At 49.6% G+C, this 26,519-nt stretch overlaps 4 protein-coding genes across 5 annotated transcripts; 2 read left to right on the plus strand and 2 right to left on the minus strand.

The window, feature by feature from the left end:
- Positions 1-991: 991 nt before the first annotated feature.
- LOC112887722 (glycerophosphodiester phosphodiesterase GDPDL7-like) lies at positions 992-11,262 on the minus strand. Of its 2 annotated transcripts, XM_025953991.1 has the most exons (22): positions 10,948-11,262; positions 10,793-10,853; positions 9,994-10,088; positions 9,880-9,913; positions 7,552-7,848; positions 7,263-7,372; positions 6,678-7,179; positions 6,455-6,499; positions 6,089-6,376; positions 5,840-5,979; positions 5,251-5,731; positions 4,915-5,084; position 4,839; positions 3,535-3,835; positions 2,694-2,766; positions 2,424-2,536; positions 2,248-2,332; positions 2,034-2,106; positions 1,795-1,850; positions 1,614-1,679; positions 1,452-1,517; positions 992-1,365 (listed from the first exon to the last, which is right to left on the minus strand). In XM_025953991.1, the coding sequence occupies exons 1-22, from the start codon at positions 11,020-11,022 to the stop codon at positions 1,282-1,284; spliced, it is 3,216 nt and encodes a 1,071-aa protein (XP_025809776.1). In that variant the 5' UTR covers positions 11,023-11,262; the 3' UTR covers positions 992-1,281. The 2 variants fall into 2 exon arrangements, with proteins under 2 accessions (XP_025809776.1, XP_025809767.1); XM_025953982.1 differs by lacking the exons at positions 992-1,365; positions 1,452-1,517; positions 1,614-1,679; ... (8 more) ...; positions 10,793-10,853; positions 10,948-11,262 and adding exons at positions 8,015-8,135; positions 8,492-8,555; positions 8,642-9,366 and having other exon boundaries at positions 4,655-5,084.
- Positions 11,263-13,295: 2,033 nt separating this feature from the next.
- Positions 13,296-16,060, plus strand: LOC112879003 (protein TIC 21, chloroplastic-like). Its single transcript, XM_025943317.1, has 4 exons — positions 13,296-13,603; positions 14,420-14,677; positions 15,001-15,201; positions 15,800-16,060. Exons 1-4 carry the CDS (start codon positions 13,343-13,345, stop codon positions 15,935-15,937), a joined length of 858 nt encoding a protein of 285 aa, XP_025799102.1. The 5' UTR covers positions 13,296-13,342; the 3' UTR covers positions 15,938-16,060.
- Positions 16,061-19,349: 3,289 nt separating this feature from the next.
- Positions 19,350-20,870, plus strand: LOC112893842 (transcription factor MYB44-like). Its single transcript, XM_025961352.1, has one exon. It carries the CDS (start codon positions 19,467-19,469, stop codon positions 20,355-20,357), a length of 891 nt encoding a protein of 296 aa, XP_025817137.1. The 5' UTR covers positions 19,350-19,466; the 3' UTR covers positions 20,358-20,870.
- A 1,173-nt stretch (positions 20,871-22,043) lies between these two features.
- On the minus strand, positions 22,044-26,006 carry LOC112874397 (probable cinnamyl alcohol dehydrogenase). The gene is made up of 4 exons (XM_025937697.1): positions 25,759-26,006; positions 24,485-24,598; positions 23,606-23,833; positions 22,044-22,927 (listed from the first exon to the last, which is right to left on the minus strand). Exons 1-4 carry the CDS (start codon positions 25,845-25,847, stop codon positions 22,261-22,263), a joined length of 1,098 nt encoding a protein of 365 aa, XP_025793482.1. The 5' UTR covers positions 25,848-26,006; the 3' UTR covers positions 22,044-22,260.
- Between the last annotated feature and the right edge of the window lie 513 nt (positions 26,007-26,519).

Here is a 26,519-nt window from a genome sequence, read left to right on the forward strand (position 1 = left end):
TGGAGTTGATTCTTGCATTAACCTATTTTCTGATGGTCAAAGTGCTATATGTCTCACCAAAGATCAGGTGTTCCATGAGAGGACAAAGCACATTGAGATCAAGTACCATTATGTTCGTGATAAGATCCAAAAGGGTAAGCTAAAGGTATGCAAGATAAGTACTCGTGATAATCCTACTGATATGTTGACAAAGCCTATCCCTATTGCTAAGTTTGAGCTATGCTCAAGCTTAGTTGGCTTATTGGATTAGCCCAAGAGGCTGTTTGGCGCCAGAAGTATTTTTTTTCTTTTGACGTGTTCAGGATGAAGGATTTATTTATACTACAAGAGGATTTTGTCTCAAGGTGGAGTTTGTTGAGTTGTGTTCCAAATTCAGTTGCACAAAAAAGGCCGACTTGTGACGGAGCGTAGCGGAGGCACAAGTGGCCCATGTGGTTCGACCCAGCATCGCCTGAGGGGGGTGCGGGGGGCAGCGGCCCCCGCGGTACACATTATATACCCGATTAGGGTTTCCCCTTGATGATAATCTTCTTGTAAGCCGCCGCATGGCGTTGTAACCCGACTCTTGATATATTGAAGTTCTTGCTGGCTGGCGCCCGTGATTTTTTTCCCTTCTGCATTGGTTTGGTTTTCCATGTTAAATCTCGTGTCCCCTTTCGGTTTGATCTGTTTACTTTCATCGTTTATTCGTCATCGTTTATAACAGAAACATCCCAGGTGAACATCAGAGAGACGCACTTCTGCTTGCCTGGCTGCAATTAACACACCCCTTCTAGTACTCGACGCAGGGACGAAGGCATACTCGGCAAAATGCACCCCTAGCATTGAAAGCATAATCTCAGGAGTTACAGAGTTTTAGACTTTGGGCAAAGTTTAGGGGGGTAATGTGGATTTTTTCCTTTACTTTTTAGCCATCCAACGGAGATATTTTTTTTTCGAGTATCCAACGGAGAGATATATTAGTTCTTGGAATGCAAGGATCTACAAGAGCTTTGTTCAAGACATTTCATTTCATTCATGTAAAGGTCAATAAAATTCGTAGTCTTACATTCCAAACGGGGCTCAGCAAAAATCCCTACTTCATCAGAAAGAATGGGAAGGATGTTTACATTGATCAACGCAATTGATCGGAGAAAAAAAGATTTCAAAGATGCACAAGCCTATTAAACACAAACGGAATGTCCAGCCACTCATCCAGAGAAGTTGTACAAGGACGGTGGTGAAAAAGAAAAGGGCAAGATGTCTAGTTGCCGACCCGCCACGGAAAGGATCGCCGCACTCTCAGCTGCTGGACTCGCGCCGGCGGAGGTAGAGGAACAGCGCCGTGCACGCCGCGGCGGCGTAAGGGAACGCCGTGCAGACGCCCTGGTTGCAACAAGCATGGCCTGATCAGAAATGGCGGCAAGGAGAGAGAGGTTGAGGAGAGGGAGTGAGGGAGACGGAGACTCTACCACGGCGGCTGCCACGCTTGCTAGCGCGACGACGGGCCGCTCTCGGAGGACGAACCCAACTGCTAGCTGCAGAAAAAGCACCGGTTGTTTTGTTATGGAACAAAGAGCAAGAGGTTCTTGTTAACAGACAACCAAACTGCCATGATGTCAAGGTTGTTTTACCTGAATAGGAAGAGTAAACAGGCAACCTAAACAAACTCCTGCGAAATAGCAGTCCGCTGGGATACCCTGTTTACAATGGCCAAAGCATGTCATTCGCAAATCAATTGTGAGCAATATATACTATTATCCGTTAAGTGGTTGAGAGTTTTTTTTTAAAAAAAAGAAAGAACAATTGACTGACCAATGCGCCAGCTAGAAATGCTGTGGGATTCCGTAGACCGATTGAAAATCTCTCAACTGCAGCAAACAGCACAGGCATTATCAATTGAAGTGCTAAAACAAATTTAACCATCTAGTTTGCCTTTAGATCTTCAGTGTATCGAGTGCACATGCAATGCTCTACAAGTTTCCTATTTTCATTTTCTTTCACTCAGAGCTACAAAATGCTGGGAGAAACGATGTGGGAGTTCAGATGTATACCGAAGCCAATTAGGTTCCCATACTTTTGTACTACTCGTGATACGCTTAGTGCTTTCTCATTGCCAATTCCAATCTAAAAGAACAGTTGTGATTAGATGTCACTAAGGCAAGAATACTTCATGTCAGAATTTTGCAAAAACAAACGATATATAATAATATGTAACTGAGGAACTAATGAATGTATGATAAAGTGGGATAAATCCCTACTTCACACCTTGCTGCTTATGTTTTCAGATGCTTTAGTTTGCCTAAAAAGCTTCCCCAGAAAGAACGGGATCATATCGCTGATACAAACGCCCCTGCGTGAATGAACAAGTTAAAAGCAACGCATTAGTATTCACTAACAAAAGGCACAATAGTCTACAGATCGAGGACAGAGGATGCACGAACCAGTAAATCCATAGCACTGTAGAAACTATATAAGGTGCATTCGCCGAGAATGAATTAACAAGAGATTGCCAGGTTCCATCCAGTGAAAGTGTACGTGCTAAAGAAATTCCAGCCTACATCATGAGGGGGCAAAATGCTTTTCAACATAAATAAATGGTTGGTGAATGCATATAGATAAAACTGTGTTTGAAGCCTGACTACTCTTGGAAAATGAATTTAGAAACTTAGTTGAGCATGGTCATATTGAAGGTACCAGTACAAAGGACAGACCCAAACATTTAAAGCTTCTTCACTGATAAACAGTCCAAATCCAGCAGACATGAGCAAACAAAAGTAAACCCACCTGAAGAATTTTTTTTAATCCACAATACAATATATTAGAAAAATGGGACAAAAAAGTAACAGACAGGCTTCGATCATGGGTACCAAATAGATCACATATTTGCATTTCCTTTTAGAATTTAACATCATGAACTTCCTGCAAATCTCAGTTAGAATGATACCATGGATAGACTTGAGAACTTTGTTTCCAGAAAAACTTGTCCCTAGAGGTTGTGCATGTTGTTTAACGTTTGGTAACAAATGCTATTGACATATTAAAAGTTCTCAAATAAGACGAACATGGAACATATTATTGACTTAATTTGGCAGACCCATCCTTGGCGTGTATCTAAAAGTTATCAGGAAAAAAAAGAACTATATAAATTTTCATGAAAAGCAAAATTATCTAGCCCTAAATATTGTTGGTCATAATTATGTTTAATCATAAATCATTATCTGTTAAACCCTCAATGGGCAATATGATATTGTTTAAAGCATTGCCTGAGATTAATATGGGGAAGATATAATCGAATAAGCAAATTTAGCTCTACAAGTTTTTTACAGAATCTAGTTGATGGACCAGGGTTATGGATTATAGTTCATGGAGGAGAAATGCAGCTTGTATCTCACAAGGCATAAGCTACAAATGTCGAACATCAGGTACCAACGTATAGCATTTTCTTGGAGTATCTATGCATTTGAAAAGTAATAATACCATCACACTTACCACATGTGAACACAGAACGATAATTCAGAAATGGTGTCAGCTCAGATAGCAAAATTCACATACCCTGGTGTGTACTCCGGAATTATGACTTTCTTTCCAAATACAGAAAATGTATATCCAATGGTCGCTGCTGCTGCATCAGACTGCGCGGAAGCATCAACTATTTGTGGCAGACTGAAAGATGGGCCTGATGAAGGCTGCTTCATGATGAGTGAAATCACAATAACAGTGGCCGCAATACCGATAGCAACTGCCACTTTTGCAAGGAATGAAGCGCCCGGGGTGGTAGATACTACTGCCACTGCATCAGTAATCTCATTTGCATCTTCCCCACCTGGAGCTGGAGAAGGTTCTGCCCTGGACACTGATGCCTTTGCAGTCCGAGAGACCAAGCAGGATAAGCTGCGCAAACTGTACATGTTTGCAAGAAACACAAAAGCATTTAATGGAACAATCACATTGCAGCTAACATTTTCCGCTAAAGCCAGCCCTAAATCTATACGAGTCGGTTAGTTAAAGACCATAATTTGCTCGATCTGCAAGAAATTTCATGAATCTACGGAACTATTATAGTTCAGACTCTGCTAGAAGAAGCTCCGTGGGGGCAAAAAAACTAACCTCCTAATGCGACCGCGGGCAGCGGCGGCGGAGCGCCGGGCTCCGGCGGGGAAGGCCGCGCGGCCGCGGCGGCACAGGCGAGGCGGCGGCGGCGGAAGGGGCCCGAAGTGCGTGGCGACCGTCGCCATAGATGGAGGAGGTGGCGTGTCTATCGGCGCCACGCCAGTGTACGTTGTGTGGCGCCAACGCCGCCAAGCAGGTCGCTCCAGTGGATGCCGAGGATGATGTGCCACTGGGCCAGTATCCACCAGGAAACGGATATGTCATGTACGTATTTAATTTACTCATTGGAGGCAGATAAGATGGAATTTATAATTAGAGGAGTCCAAAAATTTGCTGAATTTTTACCCACCCAAACATAGAAGTTCAATTTAACAAAATCGTGCCATGCCTCCCTGTTGTTGTAGTGCAGCTGTGAATTATTGCTGGGTTTTTTCTGGCCTTGATTGTCCAGTTCTAAATGTCAAGTGTGAACTACAGTGCTAAATTACAAAAGCACAAATTTTATGTTCAGGCTGTGGCATCCAGGCATGAATGGGCAGGGTTAAACTTTTTCTGATCTGTATTTCTGTGCAGGTTAAGGACAATCGCATATCTATTTCAAGAACATTATGTTACAGCACACTTGAGGATGGGGAAACTCGGAGAACAAAAAAGAAATGTGGTAGTACAATGCCGGTAACCAGGGAGGAAGGATCAGTGCAGGAAGCTCAGGGACAAGAGGGCTGCGATGCCAGCCCCCAAGAGACTCTTCCCGGCGTTGGAGCTGGCCGCCGAGGTGGTGTTGTCTGCGGCTCCCGGCGCCGGCGCGTCGGCGGTGATCACAGCTTTGACAGGGGGCAGCGGAGGATCCACGACGTCCTTGGGTTCGAGCACCGGTGCCGGCCCTGCCGCTGGCGCCAGCGCCCCAGGGGCGGCAATGTGGACCAGAGCGCCAGGTTGTGCTGGCAGGATCGAGTAGCTCAGGTTCAGGCTCATGTCGCTGCATGGGCTCCCTGCAGTTCATAGATGGTAAGATTCAAAGCTCTTTTTTCCTGAAATTTTGTAGATTGCAAACAGGTATTGAAACAGATCTGGCAAAATTCTTTGGTATAGTGGTATCTGAAATTATTCGTGAATGTTCAGTGGTCATTGCTGTCTGTGAGGCTGTCAGATACTCACTGAAGTACGCAGCTGCAGTGGCAGGGTAGTCGGTGACGAGCCCATCGGCCAACACTGCCGAGGAGTAAGTGACGATCTCGACCGTCGGGTCAGCGAAGTAGTCGAACCCAAGGTTCATGAACTCGTTCTTGAGCACGCCGATGAACACGCTGAGGTTGGCGGCCTGCAGGCTGCCGACCGTGTCGGTGAAGGACGTCATGAAGTACCCGGTGATCTGCGCCACCGAGCTCCGGTGGATCCTCACCCCGTCCGCGACTTTCTTGATGTCATCCAGCGACGGCTTGGAGGCGCCGCTGATTTCGATCTCGATGCTGAGCACCCGCTTGAACGATTTGAACCTCGTGAACCCTGAGAGCACCGCCGAGTCATCGGACTGGATGAACACCTGCTGCTTGGTCTCCTTGTCGTAGCCGGCCTTGGTTAGCGCGCTGGACACCGCGTCCACCACGCCGAGCCCTCTCTTCGCGAGATACGGGGCATGCTGCATGCGTGCATCCGGCACAAGAATGCTTGATCGGGTTTTTTTTTCTGAATAGACAGACTGAAAGAAACAACAGTAGCGTCGAACGAACTGATTAATGTTGATTACCTCTATTTCCAGCAGTATACCGGAGACGTTGCTGGCCTTGGCCATGTCTAGGAATTGGGCCAAAGTCAAGAACTTGCCGGCATTCTTCGCTTTAGGATTTCTTTTCAGGCCTGCCTGAGCAAACGGAGAGTACAGATCGGCTGCTCAGAAGAAAAGAGAACAGAGCTGTCAATGCATGGACAAATATGACATGACATTCTGGGATAAAAAAGAAAACCAAGAACAAGCAAACAAATGTGCCTCACGTACGCTTCAAGGTTTGGATCTCACTCCATGACAGATCGAACGAGAAAATGCCAGACTTGTTCTGAATCTCATGAACAGTGGAGCTTTTGGACACAAAAGCGGTGGCCGCGGTCGTCTGGGAGGAGAGATCGGCAGAGTGCATGCAGAAGACCACTCCGTCTTTTGACATCTGAACGGCGCAATCTATGATGTCGGCGCCATCTTTAATTGCTTGCTTGTAGGCGAGATCTGTGCACCCGGCATAGACACCGCTCGCCCCATTGTGTGTGATGATCAGCGGCCTGGTGTCCTCTACATTGGTACGGGGAATAAGTACAAAGGATGATGATAATAAACTTACAAAAGACGGCGTGACAGTGAATAGCTTACTTCCGGGAGGTGGTAGAGGGTTGTCCTTAGAATGAGCCAAGCAAGCTGCAAAAAAAAAGCAAAAATACTGAGATTTCATGAACCAGCGAAAGATGGTGAGCTTCTATGATATTAGAGCATAATGTGCAGGTCTCTATCATGTCCAAAGCAACATCGATCATTCAGATTTCTCCATGGACAATAGTTTTAGCTCCTTCCAGTTCCAACATGGAATAGTTCTTACCAATAGCTCCTGATGCGGTGGGCGGGAAGTCCGTGAGCACACCATCAACAGAGAAGTCTGGATTGTCTATGAACTGCAAGTACTCTGCACTGGGATCAAAGCTGTAGTTGTAACTCGTAACGATATCATTGGCAAATCCAGACGCATAGACTTCCAGTCCCAAAGCATGCGCATCTTTGACCAAACTTGTGGATGGTCCCAGGTACTGATCCTTGTTCAGTGGCCAGATGTAAGTCTTGGGGACAAGAATCCCAGCTGCAAATTCCTTAACGGATTTCAAGTCTTTCAGGAGCTCCCCATATGTCTTCTTGGTTGAAGACTCAATGATATCTTCGTTGAGGAACCGGAAGATGAGCTTTGTATTGCTTTTCTTGAGTTTCCCACCCAGGTTTTTCAAGAAATCAATCTCTGTAGAGGAGATGTAAGAGAGGCTAAATTTTTTTGGTAGTCCTAATATGTAATCTTCGGTACTAAATTTGTGCTCCACAAAGAATGAATTGTACTGTGGAAGAGAATACAAAGTCATGTTAGATACGTTACATGATATAAAATAAGAAGAGGAAAGGCCCGTGAAATAACATTTACCTGTACATTAAGCCATATTTGTGGGGGGTGGAGTTCAACAACATCATCAAGCGTGTACATTCCCATGGAGCCATCAAATGTGCTTGGTCGAGAAAAGATGTTCTGGAGTACTGAGAGATGATCAAAGGACAGCATGTCAAATCAGCAAAATTCCAACAGCAAAATGATACTTCGAAATTCAGTCGCATCTTATTTCTACCCTAGTTTTTGGCAAAGTTCCATCCATATGGAGCAGAAATAGAGCATGGAAGGTTTAGCTAGAAAGTAGTCAGGGTTCTTTTCTGCTTACACGTGACGTTCTGAATCAGCTGGTCTGCGGTGAAATCTAGAGAGAACCAGCCATGGACATCTTCTCCGTGCACCTTATATGTCTTTGCCATCTTGGGGAAGATCTCCGAGACTGTCGTCGAGTTGTCAAGGGTCAACCCTGTTTTGCACATGCCCATGCTGTCGCTTGAGAATTGCAGATCGCAGAAGAGAACAACGTCAGGCAAGCTAGTCGACAAGGCAAACTGGTAGGCAAACTGGCTTGAGTCAGGAAACAAGCCAGAGAATCCTCCTCGAGCTACAACTTGAGGGGGACGACCTGTAGGGTCATAGCACCAACATTAGCAGCTTGGCCACATGGCGCTGCAATTGCACATCAGAGAGCTTGAGTCTTGAAATGGCAGGTAAAACAAATGCTAGAACGCATGAAAATCTTGATAAGTGAAAGAATAACGACAGAAGAAAAAAAAGTAGAAATAGGATACCGCTCAGAGTCTGCCATTTTGGCCCTGCTGGAGCCTTCGAAGCAGCATTGGCTCCATGAAGCAGTAAGAGGATCAAAAACATGTGAGGATAGCTTGCTCCCATTTGGTCAGGAGGAGCACCCTGCATTACAGCACAGATTTTGTGAGCTCCGGGAAAACACACGTACAAGAACCATGCTCTACAAGAATGCGACGCAAAGACTAAAGAATTGTCAGCTACATTTTTCCAAAAAGAAAAGAAAGTCATCAGGCACTTCAGAAATTCAGACAATAACTTGAAAAACAAAGAGCAGCCATGCATAATCCAAGAAAGTGAACAGCAACAAAGAAATAAAGCAAAGATCAGAGTAAAAGTCTAATAACATTCAAAGAACACGATTAATTCATTCAGGAGGGAAACACCTTGCACCGCACGTAAAATTTCAGACAAATCCAAGGTAAAAGTTAAAATGTAAAGGTTTGATGACAGAAACGTACCTCACATGAAACTCCAAGGAGAAAATCGAGAGAAACTGTTCTCCAGCCCCACCGAGGCTAAGGTCTGCAGGCACCCTATATCAGATTGTGGAGAGGAGAGAAAGGAGGAGGTTTCCAGACAAGGAAAAGCATTCTAAAATTAGGGGGCACCTAAATGATGGCCACCTTTTAACATGCTTAATTTAGAGCTCCAACTCACAAAAATAACTTGTTCCATATGCTCCTTTTTCCCAAAGGGGAAAAATGAGAGGGGTGAAGCGTCTGCGTACATCTGGCTGGCTGTTTTCATAGGGGGACAGTTTTTGACGTCTCAAACAGCACTAACCGCTACGTTTGTTGTTGTAACTTATTAGCTGTTGTCGTAACAGCAACTTTCTTGACCTTCTTCTCGTTGAAGAAACAGAGCAGTTACTAAAAATAGCACAAGTAAAATATTTTCTAAACACTAACATCTGGGATTTACCACTTCCCACATTTTTTTTTACAAAAAACTTTCTTTTGTAAGTTGTAACTGCCCTCTTATGAAACAAAGAATGTGATACTTTTTTCTTTTTGCTTATAGATTCACAAATTTCTAGGAAATGGCAATTATAGAATCTGCAAGACAGTTCACGATCGCACAGATAAAAAAAAACTTCAAAGTTTAACATCCTAATAATGATATCCTAAGCCAAGAATCACACAGGAAACAGTAACAGTTAACCCAAGAATCACACAGGAAACAGTAACAGATGACTTATTGGAATTTGTAGTATCCATCCGTACGTTACACTCAACCCAATACATGGGACACTTGAAACAGAGCTGTAATTTTACATTCAGGTCAAAATTGCATTTGCCCTATTTCCTGCCAGCATTTACAATCTTCAAGTTAGACTCCATTGAGAGTAATCACAATTTTGCGAGGGCTGGCATGGTCACGGTGTTCGCACAGCCATATACCCTGGAACAGTTGAGTAAACCCCAAGTAAGATTTGGCAATCTCAATACAGGCAGTTTGTTAACTGGATGGTTCCTATGAGCAAGGTTTTTAGCTAATTACAAACTGCCAATGCAAATTGGAAAACGGAAATAAGCTTGAACATCAGATGATCAATTGTGAAAGGATAAGTGTTTCCCTTACCTGCCAAGTGCCCATATTGAGACGTCCATCAGTTATTGGAATCCTGATAAGAGCACAAGATGCAACCTGTTAATTAATACACAATAGATGAAGAACAGAATGTTGGGATGAAACAACAAGGGTATACATACGTCAAGGCACAACCAAACATTGACGATTTGATATGTGCTGGCATGTCATCTGGTCCTGCAATTAGAACATAACTATTACAGTTTCATCACAAAGAGGGCAAAATAACACAGTGGAGACTGGAGACTTAATTAACCTTCCATAGTGTGCTTCCAAGGAGCATTGTGGCCCTGAGAACCATGAACACATAATGAAGCAAGAATTAAATTTTGACCATTTAAATAAGAAGAGAAAAAATTGGGCCACTGACCTCTGGGACAATTCTGTTAAGAAAAGTTTCAGTGTCAGCCTGCACATCAGAGTCATAGTTCTCATTGACGGTCAGGGAAGCGCTTGTGTGCTGCACTGCAGAACAAAAACAATTTCACTACTACTAAAATACAATTGACACTTGCTATGCTTGTCAGCTTACGACAATGCATGTTAATAGTGACAAACTGACAATAAAAAAGTCCACGAGTTGCAATACAAATTAGCCAAACTGCTTGCGCGATTACACTGCTACATTGAATCTCTTCTTTATATATGTAGCACACTGAACCAGTATTGAACTTCTGTGGTATCATGCCGCAAATTCAGTTAGTTATGCCTAAGCATATATCGCTTCTCTCTTATTAGTATGAAACCACACATAACCTACTACTACAGGTCATGCCGCAAAAAATAAACGATGATATAGTTGATAGTTCCAGCTGACTACATGGAACTTCCATCCCCTAAATGCCATCAACACACAACTTTTATGTATCAGCACTTCGTAAGTGTCCCTAAGACCGCTAAAGTTCTGCTGAAAAATAGACCGCATAAACATAGTGATTTTACTACTCTAGCAGACACCTTGAGGCTACTAAATAGTAAATTTTAATGTGGTGTAATAAAAGTTCAAGTCGGTATATTTCAATCACTGCTGTCTCTCATGCACCCTGGCGATTTCTACAGAGAACTATCTAGACCACCGCTGCAACTGACCAGCCAATTAAGGCATCTAAGCAAGAAAAGGTGAACAAGGAAACGCCTAGGGATTGCATAAGTAGGGGCGTGTCACATACGGAAGAAATGAGCGAGCCCGCACTTGAACCCGGACAGGTCGCCCTCGATCTCCCTCAGAATCTGCAGCACCCGGAGGAACATCAAGGGAATCTCAGTACCAAGGACCACACGCTGCGAGGACGAGAAGCCGAGGGTGAGAGAGAGCTGGCGGGACCTTGGGGGTGATGAGGTGGCAGCCGCGGCGCTGCGCGGGGATGACGACGGTCTTCTGGGCCCACTTGGCGGCCATGGGGCGGGGCGCGATGGGCGCGGAGACTGCGACGGGAGGGCGGGACCGGGCGGCGGCGGCGCCCGTGCTGAGGCGGTGCTGGGGGGCTGAGGACGCTCGCGGCGGCACGGGGGAGGTGGGGGCGTCGGGCGTGGGGGAATCCCGGCGTGGGCTTGTGGCCGCGTGTTGGCTCTCTGCGGATGCGGCGGAGCAAGTGCGACACGGGTTCACGGCCGTCAGATGGAAGGATGAACGGCCGCGTGGCTCGCCTCCCGTGCGACGTGCTACCATCCTCGACGCACTGATACTGCAGTTTCGCCATTCTCTTTCTTTTTTTCTTTTTTTAACAGTCAGTTTCATCATTTTCCGGTCTGAACGGTTCGAGTTTCAACAAGTCATTTTTACTTTAAAATCATAAGAGCAATAATGTGATGTCGCTAGCACGATAATATGATTATCTGAAGTCCCATAAACTTCTTTTGCTACACTTAATACTATTAATAATTTCCACATTTTCTCATATTTTGACCTCATCTGAATTACCTATATTAGTTCTTGACTTTGGTGTTTGAAGATAAAAAAATATATGTATGGACTCCTCCGTTCGAAAATTTAGGTCATTTTAGATTTTTTAGATTCATAGTATTTGTTACGTACTTAGATATAATATATGTCTGAGTGCATAGTAAAATTTATGAACCTAGAAAACTCAAAATGACCCATATTTTGAAAAGAAGGGAGTATAATTTAGGCAAATATATTTACATAATGTGAAGTGTCAAAGTCAACCCATCATCAACACATAACATATGTTTGCCAAGTTTAGGGGAAAAAACACGACGGGGCCGTATTTCATTAAGAGGAAGCGACACCGGCTTCCGGCCGTGTAAAAACCCCCTAACCCTGGGTGCGCCAGCGAGGGAAACTTTTATTGTGCAGCACCCAGAATTCGACCCTGGGTGGGTGGCACCTACTGGATGCTCTACCAACGAGCTACAAGCTCATCTGCCAAGTTTAGAAAATGTACATCACATCTGGACTAACTTGCTATGTTACCTTACCACCTCCTCCCTTTCTCTTCATACACGGCTATCCGCTCTTTACAGTTAGGTTTACTAGAGAGGATAGTGACGCTCATCACTGTCTCGATAAAAAGAAGTGTCGAGCATAAGAGATGATCTCAGTACACATCAAATAGCTACATGTAATAATAACAAAGAGTATTTACAATATTATCTCTCCATTCTAAATTATAGATATATATAATTATATCCAGATATTTCTAGAAAATTCAAAATATCCTATAATTAAGAATAGGAGGAGTATATTATTGTCGTCGCAGCTGATATCATTTCATGTTTTTTCCTATCACCATCGTAAAACTAACTCACGGCAAAAACATAAATAGAGGTCCATGATGTAGTAAAAAGGACTTTGTAAAAGAAGGATATTTGGGCCGGAAAGCCCAATTTTATGGTCTAAGGGCCTCAAAGATATGGTAAAAATCACATCCTTCGGATTTTGTTGGTGTTTTGTAAGGCGGGCAAAGAGCTGGGACACAGATCCTTGCGCTCCAGGTGGGCAAAGAGCTGGAGCACAGATCCTTGCGCTCCAGGTGGGCAAAGAGCTAGGACACATATCCTCTACGGTACTTCCGTTGCATTGCAGTTAGATCACTCGTAAGTGAGGGAGGGGTACTACATAGGAATCCCCAAGGGACATTGGTGGACACGTATCCACTTACGGTTTGCCTTGGTGGAAGGAAGATATTTTTGGATTTCAAACTTAAAATGTGTTTTTCTTGCAAACGATAGACTCTTTTATGAATCCGTTTAAACCACTGCGTTCGTGAGAATTAATCTAACAAAATGAGATCCAACATTAATATAATTTACTATTTTTAATATTCAACATTGTTAATGAACTACCTCAACATTTTGAACATGCTATTCAACATTTTCATATCAAATGTTGAACTGGTTTACTGGAGATGTTAAACTTGGTTGGAAGCAATGTTGAATATACAATTCAAAATGTTGACTATATTAATTTAATACTTTGAATATATTAGATCACAAATTTTTTTTGAAAAATAAGAGAGGTTGGGACGGTGCATGTTGCCTGCCATCTTGTGCCGCTGGGCTGCAGTTATCCTGAGTTCCTGGGCGTGGTGGGCTGTGCGATGCCAGAAATTACCATCGCTCGGAAGACACAGGAAAATAACAAATTTAGATAGGGACGTCTTTGGTAGCGCCCAGGAAAATAACAAATTTAGATAGGGAGGTTTGTGCAACAGGTCTCAGAAGGGACAGCATCGCCATCGCCAATTCGCCATCGCAAAATGCAGGCGCTCCTACTCCCCGCGCGGCCCGCGCCGGCGGCGGCGGCGGCGCTTAGGCATCCCGTAGTTTCCGCGTCCGCGTATGCGTCGCAGGCCCGCTGCTCTCTACTCGGCGCCGCCGGTCGCCTCAGCTTGGGGGTCCGCGGATGCGCCCGGCGGCCCCTCGCAGTGGCGGCGGCGTCGTCCTCGTCCTCGCCGGGACCACTCTACCCGACGCCTCCACCCACCGAGCAGGAGGTGGAGCGGGTGAAGCTCGAGCAGGTGCTTGGCTAGTTCCTAACCTTCCTCTGATCTATCGATTCGACGCCCCGAGCTGTGCTCCGTGGATGAAGTAGGGTTTATGTGATGGTTTAATTGAGGAATTGTGTGCTTCCTGGCAACCTTAGTGAGATTTTGATGCTCAAATCGTCTAGAATTGTAGGTAGATGGTTTCTTGTTTAATGAACTGCACTTGGGCAGGATGGGTTTTTGGGCACTGGGAGCTGTGCGTGTATGTTTCTCATGTAGAGGAATTGTTGCAGTCTGTGGAGAAGGAATGCAAACAAAATCCCCTGGAGCTAGTTAAGGATAGATCTTTGTTGGTAGTTCAGTAATTGACCATTCTCCACTCCCCACAGTGGCATTGATTTGTTATCAGAGAGTCCATTGCTCATCAGTGATTTTGAAAAATGTGCATAATTTCCGGTTGGAACTTTTCTTTCAGCACTTGTCCTTCCCTATTGAAGAGGCATATGATTATAATATATACTTTCTGTTTGAAGGCATGCTTGCAGTCCAGATCCATGCTCTTATTATGACTTCATCATTCATACCTTCTGGTACTTATGCATCTGTTTAAATAACTTACATGAAAAACATAGTTGTAACTCCTATTCTTTAATAAACTGTCGTTTTTCTATTACAATGTGCTGGTTAACCTGTGCAAGCTTTTAGTTTGAATTATGTTGTACTTTTACATGGTGATGTGATTAAATTGGTTATGTGTTCTCATGCTCATCTCTATATGGTCTAGAACATGCACTATGATTCTGAAATATCGGTCTTTCTCTGATTCTTTTCTACGGACTGAATGGACAGGTTATGAGGAGACTAGAGAAAACAGCAAGGTATTTCAAGAATTTGGGTACCTTTGGGTTCTGGTCCCAGTTGGTGTGCACAATTGTTTCTGCTGGAATTTTGTCCTTCTCTACTGTTGTGACGGGGAAGGTGACTGCACCCTTTACATTCTACGCAACTGCTGCTGGTATTGCTGCTGCATTTATTTCAGTCTTCTGGTCATTTGGTTATATTCGTCTCTCTGAAAGGCTTAGAAGAACAGCAAAAGAACCTGCTAAGGTACTCTTTTTTCTCAACTCTTACCTACTTTGTACAATGTTAGCAGCATCATACAAAAACTAGTTCACATGAAAGAACCACATTGCATCTCCTTGCACACTGGCTTTGACTCATCTCTATATCTTTTACCTGCCTACTGACATTCCCGCTGCTGTCATTTGATAACTGAACTGGTGTTTTCGCATCATGTTATTCATCACAAAGATGACTTGTAGCTACTTTTGGTCAGATTGTGTATTTTAGATAACTTTGCATAGCAAGCTTGATATGCTTCTTCTGATATGTTTTTGAAATTTAAAATGAAACTGTGAATTGCTTCCCAGGCTCCTCCACGCGCCGATGTTGTTAAGAGTCTCAAAAATGGCATTGTGCTTAATATTCTGGGGATGGGCGCTGCTGTTCTGGGGATGCAGGCAACTGTTGGTGCTTTGGTAGCAAAAGCTCTCACAACCTCTTCAGTACCCTATTATCAGGCTACCCCTGGCCAAAGCCCCGTTTTGGCTCTGGACGTTTTCCTAGTCCAGGTACTTGCTTCTTCACTAATTTTACCATTTGGCATGAATCATTATGTCATCAAATTCGCACCTGTAACAATCAGTCCATTGGTGCTATTCTCTTGTTTTCAGCATTTACCCTAAGCAGCCTTGTGACCTTGACTGTCTTACTACTGCTCTTAACTTCATTTTGCCTGAAAAGAATACATCTGTAGAGTTCACTAAATGTTTGGGTAGTGAAAATCAGATTTCCAACATACACCATATTATCATTTTCTTCAGAGCATTCTTTTTTTTCCCCTTGCTGCGTTTCTGTAATAGTCCCTTGATCTACATAGCATAGTAGATAGTACCACTGTACCAGACCCACATGTGAAAGGCATCCTCGCGTCTAGGAATAGCACCAAAATTAATTCAGCCTGCAGCCTGACAATGTAAATAACTTTAGGATTCAGCAATTAGAATCATGCAGGCATCACCTACTATTCAATATCAGTAATCATGGTAAAAATCATACAGAAGGTTAAGGTATAAATGTTTGCATCAGTAACAGACTATCAATGTTTGTCATTACAACAGTCCCATTGCTGCGCTACTACTAAACTTTGTCATTTGTCACCACGAGCAGGCCTCGGCGAACACCATCCTGTCGCACTTCCTGGGGTTAGCGAGCACCCTGGAGCTTCTGCGCTCGGTGTCCCTGCCGCCCCCCGCAGAAGCCGCCCCAGCCCCTGCCCCTGCCCCTGCTGCCCCTGCGCGGGCCTGAAGCCGAAGTCCAAGAGAGGCCTGCACCTGTTGTTCCGGATTTGTATGTAGAAGAACTAGCATCAGGGTTGACACACCGATGCATTTGCGTTAATGAATGGTGCACCAACGTGTGTTTGCGTAATCCCCGCTGAGTGTGCGCCTTCGCATGAGCATTTGCTGATTGCACGTGGAACAAGTGTTGGGCTCGTTCCTGATCAGTGTACCTGTCATAGCTGGTCTCAACTCGGAGCGCGGTGTCCAGGAGTACAGCCAGAAAAGCCTGGTGGGCCTCGCGATGGCGAACGCTGCGCCAGCCCTCGGCGCGCACGGCGGAGGGAGCACCGCTAGTCTTTACAGCCCCCTCGTCCGTGCCGCTCTGCCCGTGACCGTGCCGGCAGCCCGGCACGGGAGGCGGTTACGGCCATCCAGCCAGCCAATGATGCTAGCGTACCCCGTCCGTGGCAGCCCCCGCGTCCACCCCGTTGTCCTCTTGCGGGGGCGCTGGAACCTTGGAATCCGCGACCGCGGAGCCCGCGTGCGGCCAGCCAGCCTCGCCCCCGCTCGCACGCGCAACACATTGCTTCGCCGAGCCCGCCCGTCTCTCGCCCTTATCAGCTATCCCAACCCCATCTCGTCGCCACCGACCGGCGGAGCGCTGAGCCGTATTCTCTCGCGCGGCGGCGCTGGCAGCGGCTGACTCGCACGCCGATCCGTCCATCGCACGCGCGCGCGAGCGCCGAACCAACCAACCCGCTGCCGGGCCAAAGCAACCCGCGCGGCGGACACGATACACGCACACCCCCTTGAAAACTCGAAAGATGGCCAGGGATATCGGCCGGTTCCCCACACGGCGGATGGGCGCGGTCGGGAGGCGGTGGTACGGCGACGTGGTGCTCGCACGCGCTCTCCGTACGCCGGTACGCGCCTCCCGGTCCGGTCTCGGCCGGCCGCGCGCACGTAAACAAAAGCCGCGCGGCCGTTTGGTGCGCGGGCAGGCCGGATCCGGCGCGGCGTCGAGGAGCAGTAGGCGGCGAGACTCGAGGTCCCTTCTGCCAGTTCGGCGATAAACAACTCGCGCGCCACGACGGCGGTGGCCAGCCAGCGGGGCCCAGGCAGGCCGTCCAGGATCGGGAGCGGGGAAGCTGCGAGGAAGCTGCCCGCGTAACCGAAACGGGTGGGGAGGTTCGTTGGCCCGGTCGCCGTGGATCTGGCTTTCCGGCTCTCCCTCTACTATTCTACGATTTCTATTCGCGAACGGGATCTTGGCCCGGGCGCGCATGGTACAGTAACAGGGCCGGTACAGTACCGGCCGGTGTCGGTGCGGTGGGAGGCCGTTAAAGCCGCGCCAGCCAGCCTGGCCCTGCCGCCCCCCACAGATCCACCACGTCCTCCCACCCCCGCCGATGCCGATGCGGATGTGCCCTACGCCTGCCGCCTCCTCTGACTTCGCCCCCTCCACTGACCGCTGCTTTTCATCTCTCTCTCTCCCCCTCCCCTGCTTTCGTTGAGGCGTTCGAGGGCCCGCCGCGCCTGTCGTCTTCCGCCACCCGCGACGTGTCGGGCCCGGCCGCCCCCTCGCACGCGTACGTGGAGCCCGCGTGTGGACTCACCGGCGCGCGTTGCATCTGCTCGCGATCCGGGCGGGCTTTGCTTCGCTGTGCTGCGCGCCTGCTGCTCCCCGGGGAGGTGGACGTAGAGCAGAGGTGGCGGCGGTGCTGGTGGTTGCCGCGGATGGGCGCCGGACTCGGAGTCAATGCGCCCCCTACGGTGCCGCTCCTCCATCGGTCGTCGTCTCCGCCTGGCCGCCGCTGCTGCCCGGACGGTTGCACGTACTCTAACCGTAACTAGCTTTCCTCCGACTGACGAGGCCATAAAAAAGCTTTTCTAGCCGTACGACTGACAGAAGAAAAAACGCGTCATAGCTGCTGCTTTCACCATCGAAGTTACTGTACTCCGCTAACCAACACGAACATGGCTACATCCAGCGGCAACGGCAACAGTAACAGTAACGAAACGAGGTCACGGTCACGGCGATCCGATCCAACGGCCGGTAACAATCGAGCACGTTTCTTTGTTCTCCACCCAATCACCCGGGCCACCAGCAGTGGCTGCCAGCTCCCGGCCGTACGGGTACGACCCACCCGTGGCGGGTCAGACCGAGGCAGCAGCGAGCGCACGTACACGCAGACACCTGGGCCGCGGGAGCTGAGCTGTGCCCATAACTGCCATGCCCCGCCCCGCTCCCTCCACGAAATCGCGCCGGTTTTTATTGCCCCCACCCCCACCCCCCGAGAGATTGCGCTCCAGCCTGGCCCCCGGCCCCACCGCCCGCAAACCGCCGCGCCCTCCCCTATCTTCCCCTGTCGCCTTCCGCCCCAACCCTCCGGCACCCGCTGCTCCCACGTGCTCCCTCGCTGTCCCGTGGGACCGCGCCTGCGTGGCCCGAAGATGTCAGTGGCGGACGGTGCCGCGACGGCAAGGGTCGCGGGAGCGAGGCCACGAGCCCCCCACCCCAAACCGCCGCGCACAGCGGTCGTACTGTCCGGCTTGTACACATGTACGGGCATGGCGGGGCCCGCCGCGGGGAGGGAGGGAGGGAGGGAGGAGGGCGTGGGGCGGACGCCGGCGACTCGCCATCAATTCGGCGGGATGGGGCGCGGGTCAGGTACACACCCTGCCGCGGCGATGCGGCTTGCATGATTCGATTCGAGCTCCAAGGGGGATGGATGGATGGGGTTGGATGATGGATGCGAACCCCCCGGCCACCGGATAACCACGTCGCCACTCTCTGTCGGTCTGCTTCCGATTTTCTTGGCACCATTTTTTTTTATGCTCATAAAATTCAATGCTACTAGGAGAACATTCTGCAAATGCAAAATAGCTACCCGCTTGAACGCTATGGTAGAACTCTGAATGGGCTACGAAACACGAACAGTTACGTGTTTAATTTAAGTAGATTTTTTTTCTTGCTTTAGTACAACATTTTTTTTTTTTTTTGCCGCGGCTCGGAGATGGAATACGCACACAAGCCGGTACTGCGAAAGTTCTGTGTCATTCAAGACTGCAACAAACGCACTGCAACGAGTGGAGCCAGTTTGCCCGATTTCAGCTGGTCCGTTTTAACGTCCTCCTGCGTTTGACGGTACGGAACCCGGAAACAAAACAACAATTCAAAATTCAAACCGCCCACGGGGACCCCATGATTAACAGCCAAACGGCCTCGATCTCGCCCGCTCGGTGTCCCCGCGCTCCCACTGCCATGCGGGACCACACCCACCCACGACCCCACCTGCCATTGGGGCGGCGAAAACGACGCGCGCCCCGAGCATGAGGTGGCTGTGGCACCTCGCCAGCTGTACCCCGGTGACAAGCCACCGGCCGCTCCCGGTCACCCCTCCCGTCGCCCCCGGCTATATAAGCCCCCGCCTGGCCTTCCCCTTCCCCCAGCCACACCGATCGAGACGTCCCAATCGAGCTGAGCAATCAGTAATCACACCACAATCTCACACACCGCCATTGCCACCGGCGGCGGCAGCAGCAGCAGCGCGATGGGAGTGGAGTCGGAGTGCGACAGGATAAAGGGCCCCTGGAGCCCCGAGGAGGACGAGGCGCTGCGGCGGCTCGTGGAGCGGCACGGCGCGCGGAACTGGACGGCGATCGGGCGGGGCATCCCGGGCCGGTCGGGCAAGTCGTGCCGGCTGCGGTGGTGCAACCAGCTGTCGCCGCAGGTGGAGCGGCGCCCCTTCACGCCCGAGGAGGACGCCGCGATCCTGGCCGCGCACGCGCGGCTCGGCAACCGGTGGGCCGCCATCGCGCGCCTGCTCCCCGGCCGCACCGACAACGCCGTGAAGAACCACTGGAACTCGTCGCTCAAGCGGAAGCTCGCCACCACCACCTTGGAGGCCGGCGACGCCGAGCCGCCGTGCAAGCGCGCGAGCCCCGGGCCGGGGAGCCCGACGGGGTCGGAGCGCAGCGAGCTCAGCCACGGCTCCGGCGGCGGCGGCGCGCAGGTGTTCCGCCCCGTCCCGCGCGCCGGCGGCTTCGACGCCATCAGCGCCGCCGACGCGCGCCCTCCGCCACCGCCGCGGGACGAGGACCCGCTCACCTCGCTCTCCCTCTCGCTGCCGGGGCTGGAGCAGGCGTCCTCGGGGTTCCGCCACGACAGCGCCCGGAGCCACTTCCAGGAGCTCTCCCCCTCGCGCTCCCCGTCCCCGCCCTCGCCGTCGTCCTCCACCACCGGCCCCTACCCGTTCAGCGGCGAGCTGGTGGCGGCGATGCAGGAGATGATCCGTGCGGAGGTGCGCAAGTACATGTCCGGCGCGGGGCTCCGCGCCGGGTGCGGCGCCGGGGCCGTGGGCGAGGCGTGCATGCCGCAGCTCGTGGAGGGCGTGATGCGCGCCGCCGCGGAGCGCGTCGGCGCCGTCGTCACCCGGCCGTAGGGAACCGAAAACCAAATCAGATCGAGTCAATGCGAAGCATTGTGTTCATTAAGATCCGATCCTGTGTAGCGCAGCAGTACTACGAGTACTACTAGACTACTACTACTAGTCGTCGTCGTTCTCTGGCCCCTCGTGGCCGCTGTATTTAGGAGGAGCTGGAGCTCGCAGTGTATTCTTCGGCGGCCGGCCGCTCTGAATTTTCAGAAGGAAGGAAACAGAGCGGCGGCGAAGCCGGAAGGGGAAACGGAACGAAATGGAATGGAAGGGGAGGTTGGCAATAATCGAGTCTGCCATTTCTACACTCGGAGTGTGGTCACGGTTTGTTCGAAAAGAGGATGTGTTCTCAGGGACCGAAACTAGGCTTGGTTTGTGGCAGATCTGCTCGGATTTGGAGCATGCTGTTCGTTCTGTTCCCACATTGTGTGGCACGCGTGCGAACAGAATGGGGTAGTAGATCCGTGCCGAGATTTAAAAAAAAAGAAAGAGAGAGCAGCCCGTCAATTGTTCACACTACATCAACTGCTCTTAACAATCCTCAGAACCGTAGATGCTTTGATGGGATCGTGCGAGGATTCAACTGTTCTTCACGCGATTCCAGTGGAATTAGTTGGGTCCAAACAGGCGAGGCGTGTGAGCCTCGGTTGGTGTCACCTGCCCAAACGATGAGATCGAGTGGTTCAATTGTGTGTCCTCCGACTACAAACCATGAGCTGCTGATCACAATGGGAGTTTCACGTAGATTACCATATCAGCCTGGGGATAAATGAAACATTATACTTTAAATATTTTAATGGAGAGTTTTATTTTACTATTTTCAAAGCTAACCATTATGATTAAATGCTAATTGATATAGTGGCGCACGGGATCCTCCATGAAATAACGGCGGTCACAGTGGTCGTTTCACGCTATTTCCAACATCTTGAAAATGAGTTAGCAGAGTGTCGTGGGGATGAAACTGCTTCCTTCTTTTCCCTCATTAAATCAATATCACATCATCAAAAATACTAATATATTATGATAATTAATGCTATGAAATTCGGCGTGAAATTCCACTGTGACTAGCCTTACGAAGTGAGCGCAGGACGGGGAGTGAGCGGTGGCTCGCTGCTAGCGACAGCCAACAGGCGCGCAGCAATCAGCCAGGAGTGAGCTGGTGAGGGCGCCGCTCGCAGCAGCAGCCAGCTGTTCCTGTCCTGGCCTGCGCGGCGCACCTTAACACCCCTGCGCAGAACAGTGAAGAGAGGGGGACGCAGTGGCAATGCAACGCGGCCGGCCGGGCCGGACTCGCAGAGGATGGGCGTGCGTGCGTGTGCCCACGGGCGGCGGTGTCTGCTGGCCTGCCGCCGCTGCACGGCGCTCTGCAGCCCCAGCAATCAGCGAGGCTTGGCTTGCGCCTTCGCCTGCCTGTCTCTCGTGCGGAGGCAGGACCGCGGGACCGAGCTCGAACGTGGGCCTGATCTCGATTACGCCTGGGCTTAGATGTTGGGACCAATCTATTTCTGTTCGAGCCTGGTGGTTACTGAGGCCCAGTACAGAGCGTCCAAGCCGGTAGGAGGCCTGGCGTACTTGCAGCGGTCCAGCCCATTGCCAGACACGCAGCAAAGATACTTGGATAGCAGCAGTAGCAACGTCTGATGGATATCTTGGGCAGATTCAGATCGTCTTCTTTTTTAGGGGAGATTCAGATTGATGGTGACACCAGGTACATCATACATGTAAACTTCCAAGTATAATAGTACTACTACATAATGAAATTCATATCAAGCATCCATCATCTGCAAGCCGATCCAACGCACACAACTCTTAAGGAAGCAGAAAGCCCACGCACGCACGTACACCTCGGACACGAGAACGAACGCCACACCGGCACGGCCTCACACGGTTCCACGCGGGCGGCACTTCGTCAGTTGCCCGGCGCCCCCGCCGCCGCCGCCTCGATGTTGCTGCCGGCGACGTCGACGACGAAGCGGTACCGGACGTCGTTGCGCTCCAGCCGCTCGAGCGCCTCGTTGACGTACCCCATCTTGACCACCTCGATCTGGGAGGTGAGCCCCTTGTCGACGCAGAACCGCAGCAGCTCGGCGGTCTCGTCGACGCTCCCGATGAAGCTGCCCGTGACGGACTTGCGGCCCAGCATCACCATGGGGGACACGAAGCTCAGCGGCTCGCCGATAACGCCCAGCAGCACGTGCTTGCCGTCCAGCCGCAGCAGCGCCAGGTACGGCTCCAGCGGGTGGTGCACGGGGACCGTGTCGATGATGTAGTCCAGCGAGTCGGCGGCCGCCGCCATGGCGGCCGCGTCGGAGCTCACCAGGTACGCGTCCGCGCCCAGCTCGTCCATCGCCTCCGCGCGCTTCCGGGACGACGAGCTGATCACCGTCACGTGGTGGCCCATCGCCTTCGCCACCTTCACGCCCATGTGGCCCACGCCGCCGAGGCCCAGGATGCCGCCGCGGAGGCCCGGGGCCGTCAGACCGAAGTGCTTGAGCGGGCTGTACACCGTCACGCCCGCGCACAGCAGCGGCGCCGCCTGCTCCGGCGCCAGACCAGCAGGGATCGGCACCACGAACCTGCACGCGAATGAACAATTACCCAGGTTGATCTTCAACTCGATCGGACATTGGTTAATTGTTGCAAATGCAACAAGGATGACAGAAAGATCTCGCCAAGAGTTACTGCCTAGTGTCTATCATAATTCACATATCAAAACAAAAAAAAAGGCTATCCCAGACTGTAGTTGGAAAGATAGTGCGATCTGTCCACTGGCTGAAAAGACAGCACGCACACTAGAGTTGCATAGAACTTTTGGATCGAAGGATGGGGAAAGGTATCCTCACTTCTCCCAACAACCAGCGGTTTAGGTGACCATTCTTCAGACGAGTAGGTCAGTAGGTGAGGATTCGGCTTCTGTGGTGACGGTTCAACTTCACAAAGTTGAGCTAGTAAAGCACAACAAATCTTTCTTTTGACATAACACCCTTGCCTGGTCACCACGTCTATACCCATGCATACTTGCAAGTAGATGATGAACTTTTTCAATGATAACTTTTCCCTACACCCATACTTTCCTCCATCCTTTTCTAGAAGGATTTGACCTCATCCACTTCACAGAGTCCAAACTAAAGTTCTTGCTTGCTTTGTCCAGAACAAATTTTATGTTAATAAATAAAAAATGTCTCTAGAACACTGACAAGATAATGCTGAATTTTAAGTGCAGTGGTGACCAGTGTTTAGTTTGAGGGACTCACTTCTGGTCGACGATCATGGTGGAGGCGAACCCGCCCTGCGTGGGCCGGCCGTCGGTGTAGACGTCGTTGTAGGACCAGATCCTCTTGTTGCAGTACTGCTCGACGTTGGCCTTGCAGGGGCGGCACTCGCGGCAGCACCCGATGATCACCCCGACGCCGACGACGTCGCCGACGCGGTACTTGGTCACCTCGGGCCCGACCTCCACCACCTCACCGACCACCTCATGCCTGAAAAAGTTTCGGTCATCACCAAGCCGGCCCATGATTGTATTGGAAGTGCGCATTTTTGCAACATTATCAGTTCACAGAAAGATGTGGAGTTGTTGTGCCGTCGGAGAAAGTTTTGGGTGGGTTGGCTTTAGTCACGGCTCACCTCAAAATGATGGTATATATAGCTAGCTGTTCTAGGTTAGGTATCATGAAAAGGTAGGAATGATAGGGTTTCTCGTGAGTAAGAAATCTACTAATTAAAGCGGTGTTTATCCTGTGTTGCCAATAATGATGCGGTGATTGTTGACAGTAATTCACAGTTAAGTAAAGAGTGATGGTGACATGGGCCACCTGTAAACCTGACAACAGCTCTGAAATGACATCTTTACTGCCATTTCCAGTTACCAAATGTGCCCTCCTATCTATTTTATCTGTGCAGGTTAAAAGATATAAACATACCTAAGTTTGGTTACACGCATGTAATTTCTCATCGAATTGCGAAAACATAGCTGTTGCTATCTGTCCTTCCATACTTTTCAGAAAACTTCATACAAGTTGAATAGAACACTTGGAATTTCAGTTTTTTTGTGGACCATTCTCGATCCCCTAGTAGTGCTGAAAAATCGCTAGAAAACGAGAAAGTAGAGCCATGTATGCGCCTGTGCTTACCCAGGGACCATGGGGTACTTGGAAGCGCCGAGGTGGTTCTTGGCCTGGTGGATGTCAGTATGGCAGATCCCACAGTACAGAACCTTGACGACCACATCTTCAGGGCCCGTCTCCCTGTTGTAGTCACCACAACAAACCCATAGAGAGACAAGCGTTAATTAGTTGATTCTTGCAGGAGGCGAGCATATATACCCATGTTTCGAGACAATTATTAGCTAATGGCTCACTTTAAGTTCAAAGAACAAGACAGTGGCTCACTTAAGTTCAAAGAAGAAGACAATGGCTCACGAGTCACGGCACAAGAACAGCGTTAGCTTTCTTGTTTTTTAACCAAAAAAAAGGGAAAGCTCGTTAGCAAGATTCTTCTCTCGACCGAAGCGATATAAATAATGGAACTCCTTCTGAATAAGGAATATAACTATGCAATCGACGGATGCTGCCTGTCTGCCAACAAATTATATTGCACTGCACTACTGCAGAACCTATGTACTGAATGAAAGCGAAGGTTGTGTCTTTATTTTCTGTTTCTCAGCTTGATCCGAGTGGTGTGTGTGCCTGCGACTAGAACAGCAGATGTGGTAGGTAAACGTAGGTATCAGTGTTGGATCTGGGCTGCTTGCTACTGGCTTGTATGACAATACGATGGCCGGCTCCCTGGCCTTTCAACGGCATGTCAAACTCACGTGCTGGCCCCAATATGTTGCGAGCTTTTGTTTACGATGAACAACCTCTTGTCACGTGCGACACTTGCTCACGCTAGAGCCGGACCAAGACATGTACACGTGCGTAGCAAAATCTATAAATCTAAAAAAATTAAAATGACCAAAGATCTGGGACGGAGTAAGCACGCTGTATATACCACACGAAACATATACTATATGTACCATTAGACCAACTGGAGAGCAAATCACGCGTAACGTATCAGTTACCGGAACATGGGCCCCAGGACCCGCAGGCGTTACTCCTACCAGTTGCATCTGCAGTTACGGGCCGGATTTGGAGTGGGGGATAAATTCAATAGTATTTTTTTCTTGACAACCATTAATCAGATTTTCTTGACGGTGGTGGGGAGGAGCTAGCTAGCGAACAATCTGACTGCACAAGAACTACTGAAGACGCATACGCATGCAGAATCTGTTCGTCTTCCTTGATTCCATTGCACGCATGCATGTTTCAAGAACGGAGTTCGAGCAGCAGGAAGGGAAGGAGGACGGCGGCGGAACGGTCGAGAACTCGATCGAGATGGCCACGGCCGGCGGGCGGCGGGCGCGTACCTGACGGTGTAGGTGTAGGGAGAGAGGTGGCCGGTGGCGTCCCGGGCGGCCCACCCCACGACCGTCCTCTCCGACGCCAGGCTGCCCATTCTGATCGAGAGGCCGGAGGAGACCGGAGATGGCGGCGACGGAGAAGGAGAAGAGGCCGGAGGGGTGGTGGAGCAGCGGGTGGTTTTGGCCTTGGGAGAGCACAAGTAGTGCGTGCCGTCTTGGGGTAGGAGGGCTATATAGAAGAGGGAACACAGCTGGGCTACTGTGCCTCGAGTGCAAACTCCAAGTTGCAACTGGCAAGGCTGCTCGGCCGCTGCACCAGGATCTTCTGAGGCAACCTCCTTGAGTTTTCAACGGGTAGCCGGTCAAGACCACCTGCCTACCGCTCGTCCGCTCCTGCTCCGCCCTTTTGCTAGAATTCCAATGATCGATTTTTCCTTTTGCTACCTACCCAAAAGAACTCTACACGAACAATACAGTATACGAGAGACTCATTCTCTCCCATAATAAACTAGCACACGCAGAAACTACAACTAATGCTCATGACAAATTAAAGGATAAAAAAAAGGTATGATTGTACATAGTGAAACAAGCTCATTATAGTGTGAGGACAATATACAAATATAGTGAAACAAACTCATTATAATGGGAGATACTACTAAGAAAGCGATTGCTCCACATGCGTTGACAAACTAGACCGAGTACTTCTCTACCGGGCCAGGTTCAATCACGAACACAACACAGGCTTGGACATTCCGTGCAAGGGAGGG

This window comes from Panicum hallii, chromosome 1 (assembly GCF_002211085.1).
Source record: "Panicum hallii strain FIL2 chromosome 1, PHallii_v3.1, whole genome shotgun sequence".
NCBI classification, from domain to species: Eukaryota; Viridiplantae; Streptophyta; class Magnoliopsida; order Poales; family Poaceae; genus Panicum; species Panicum hallii.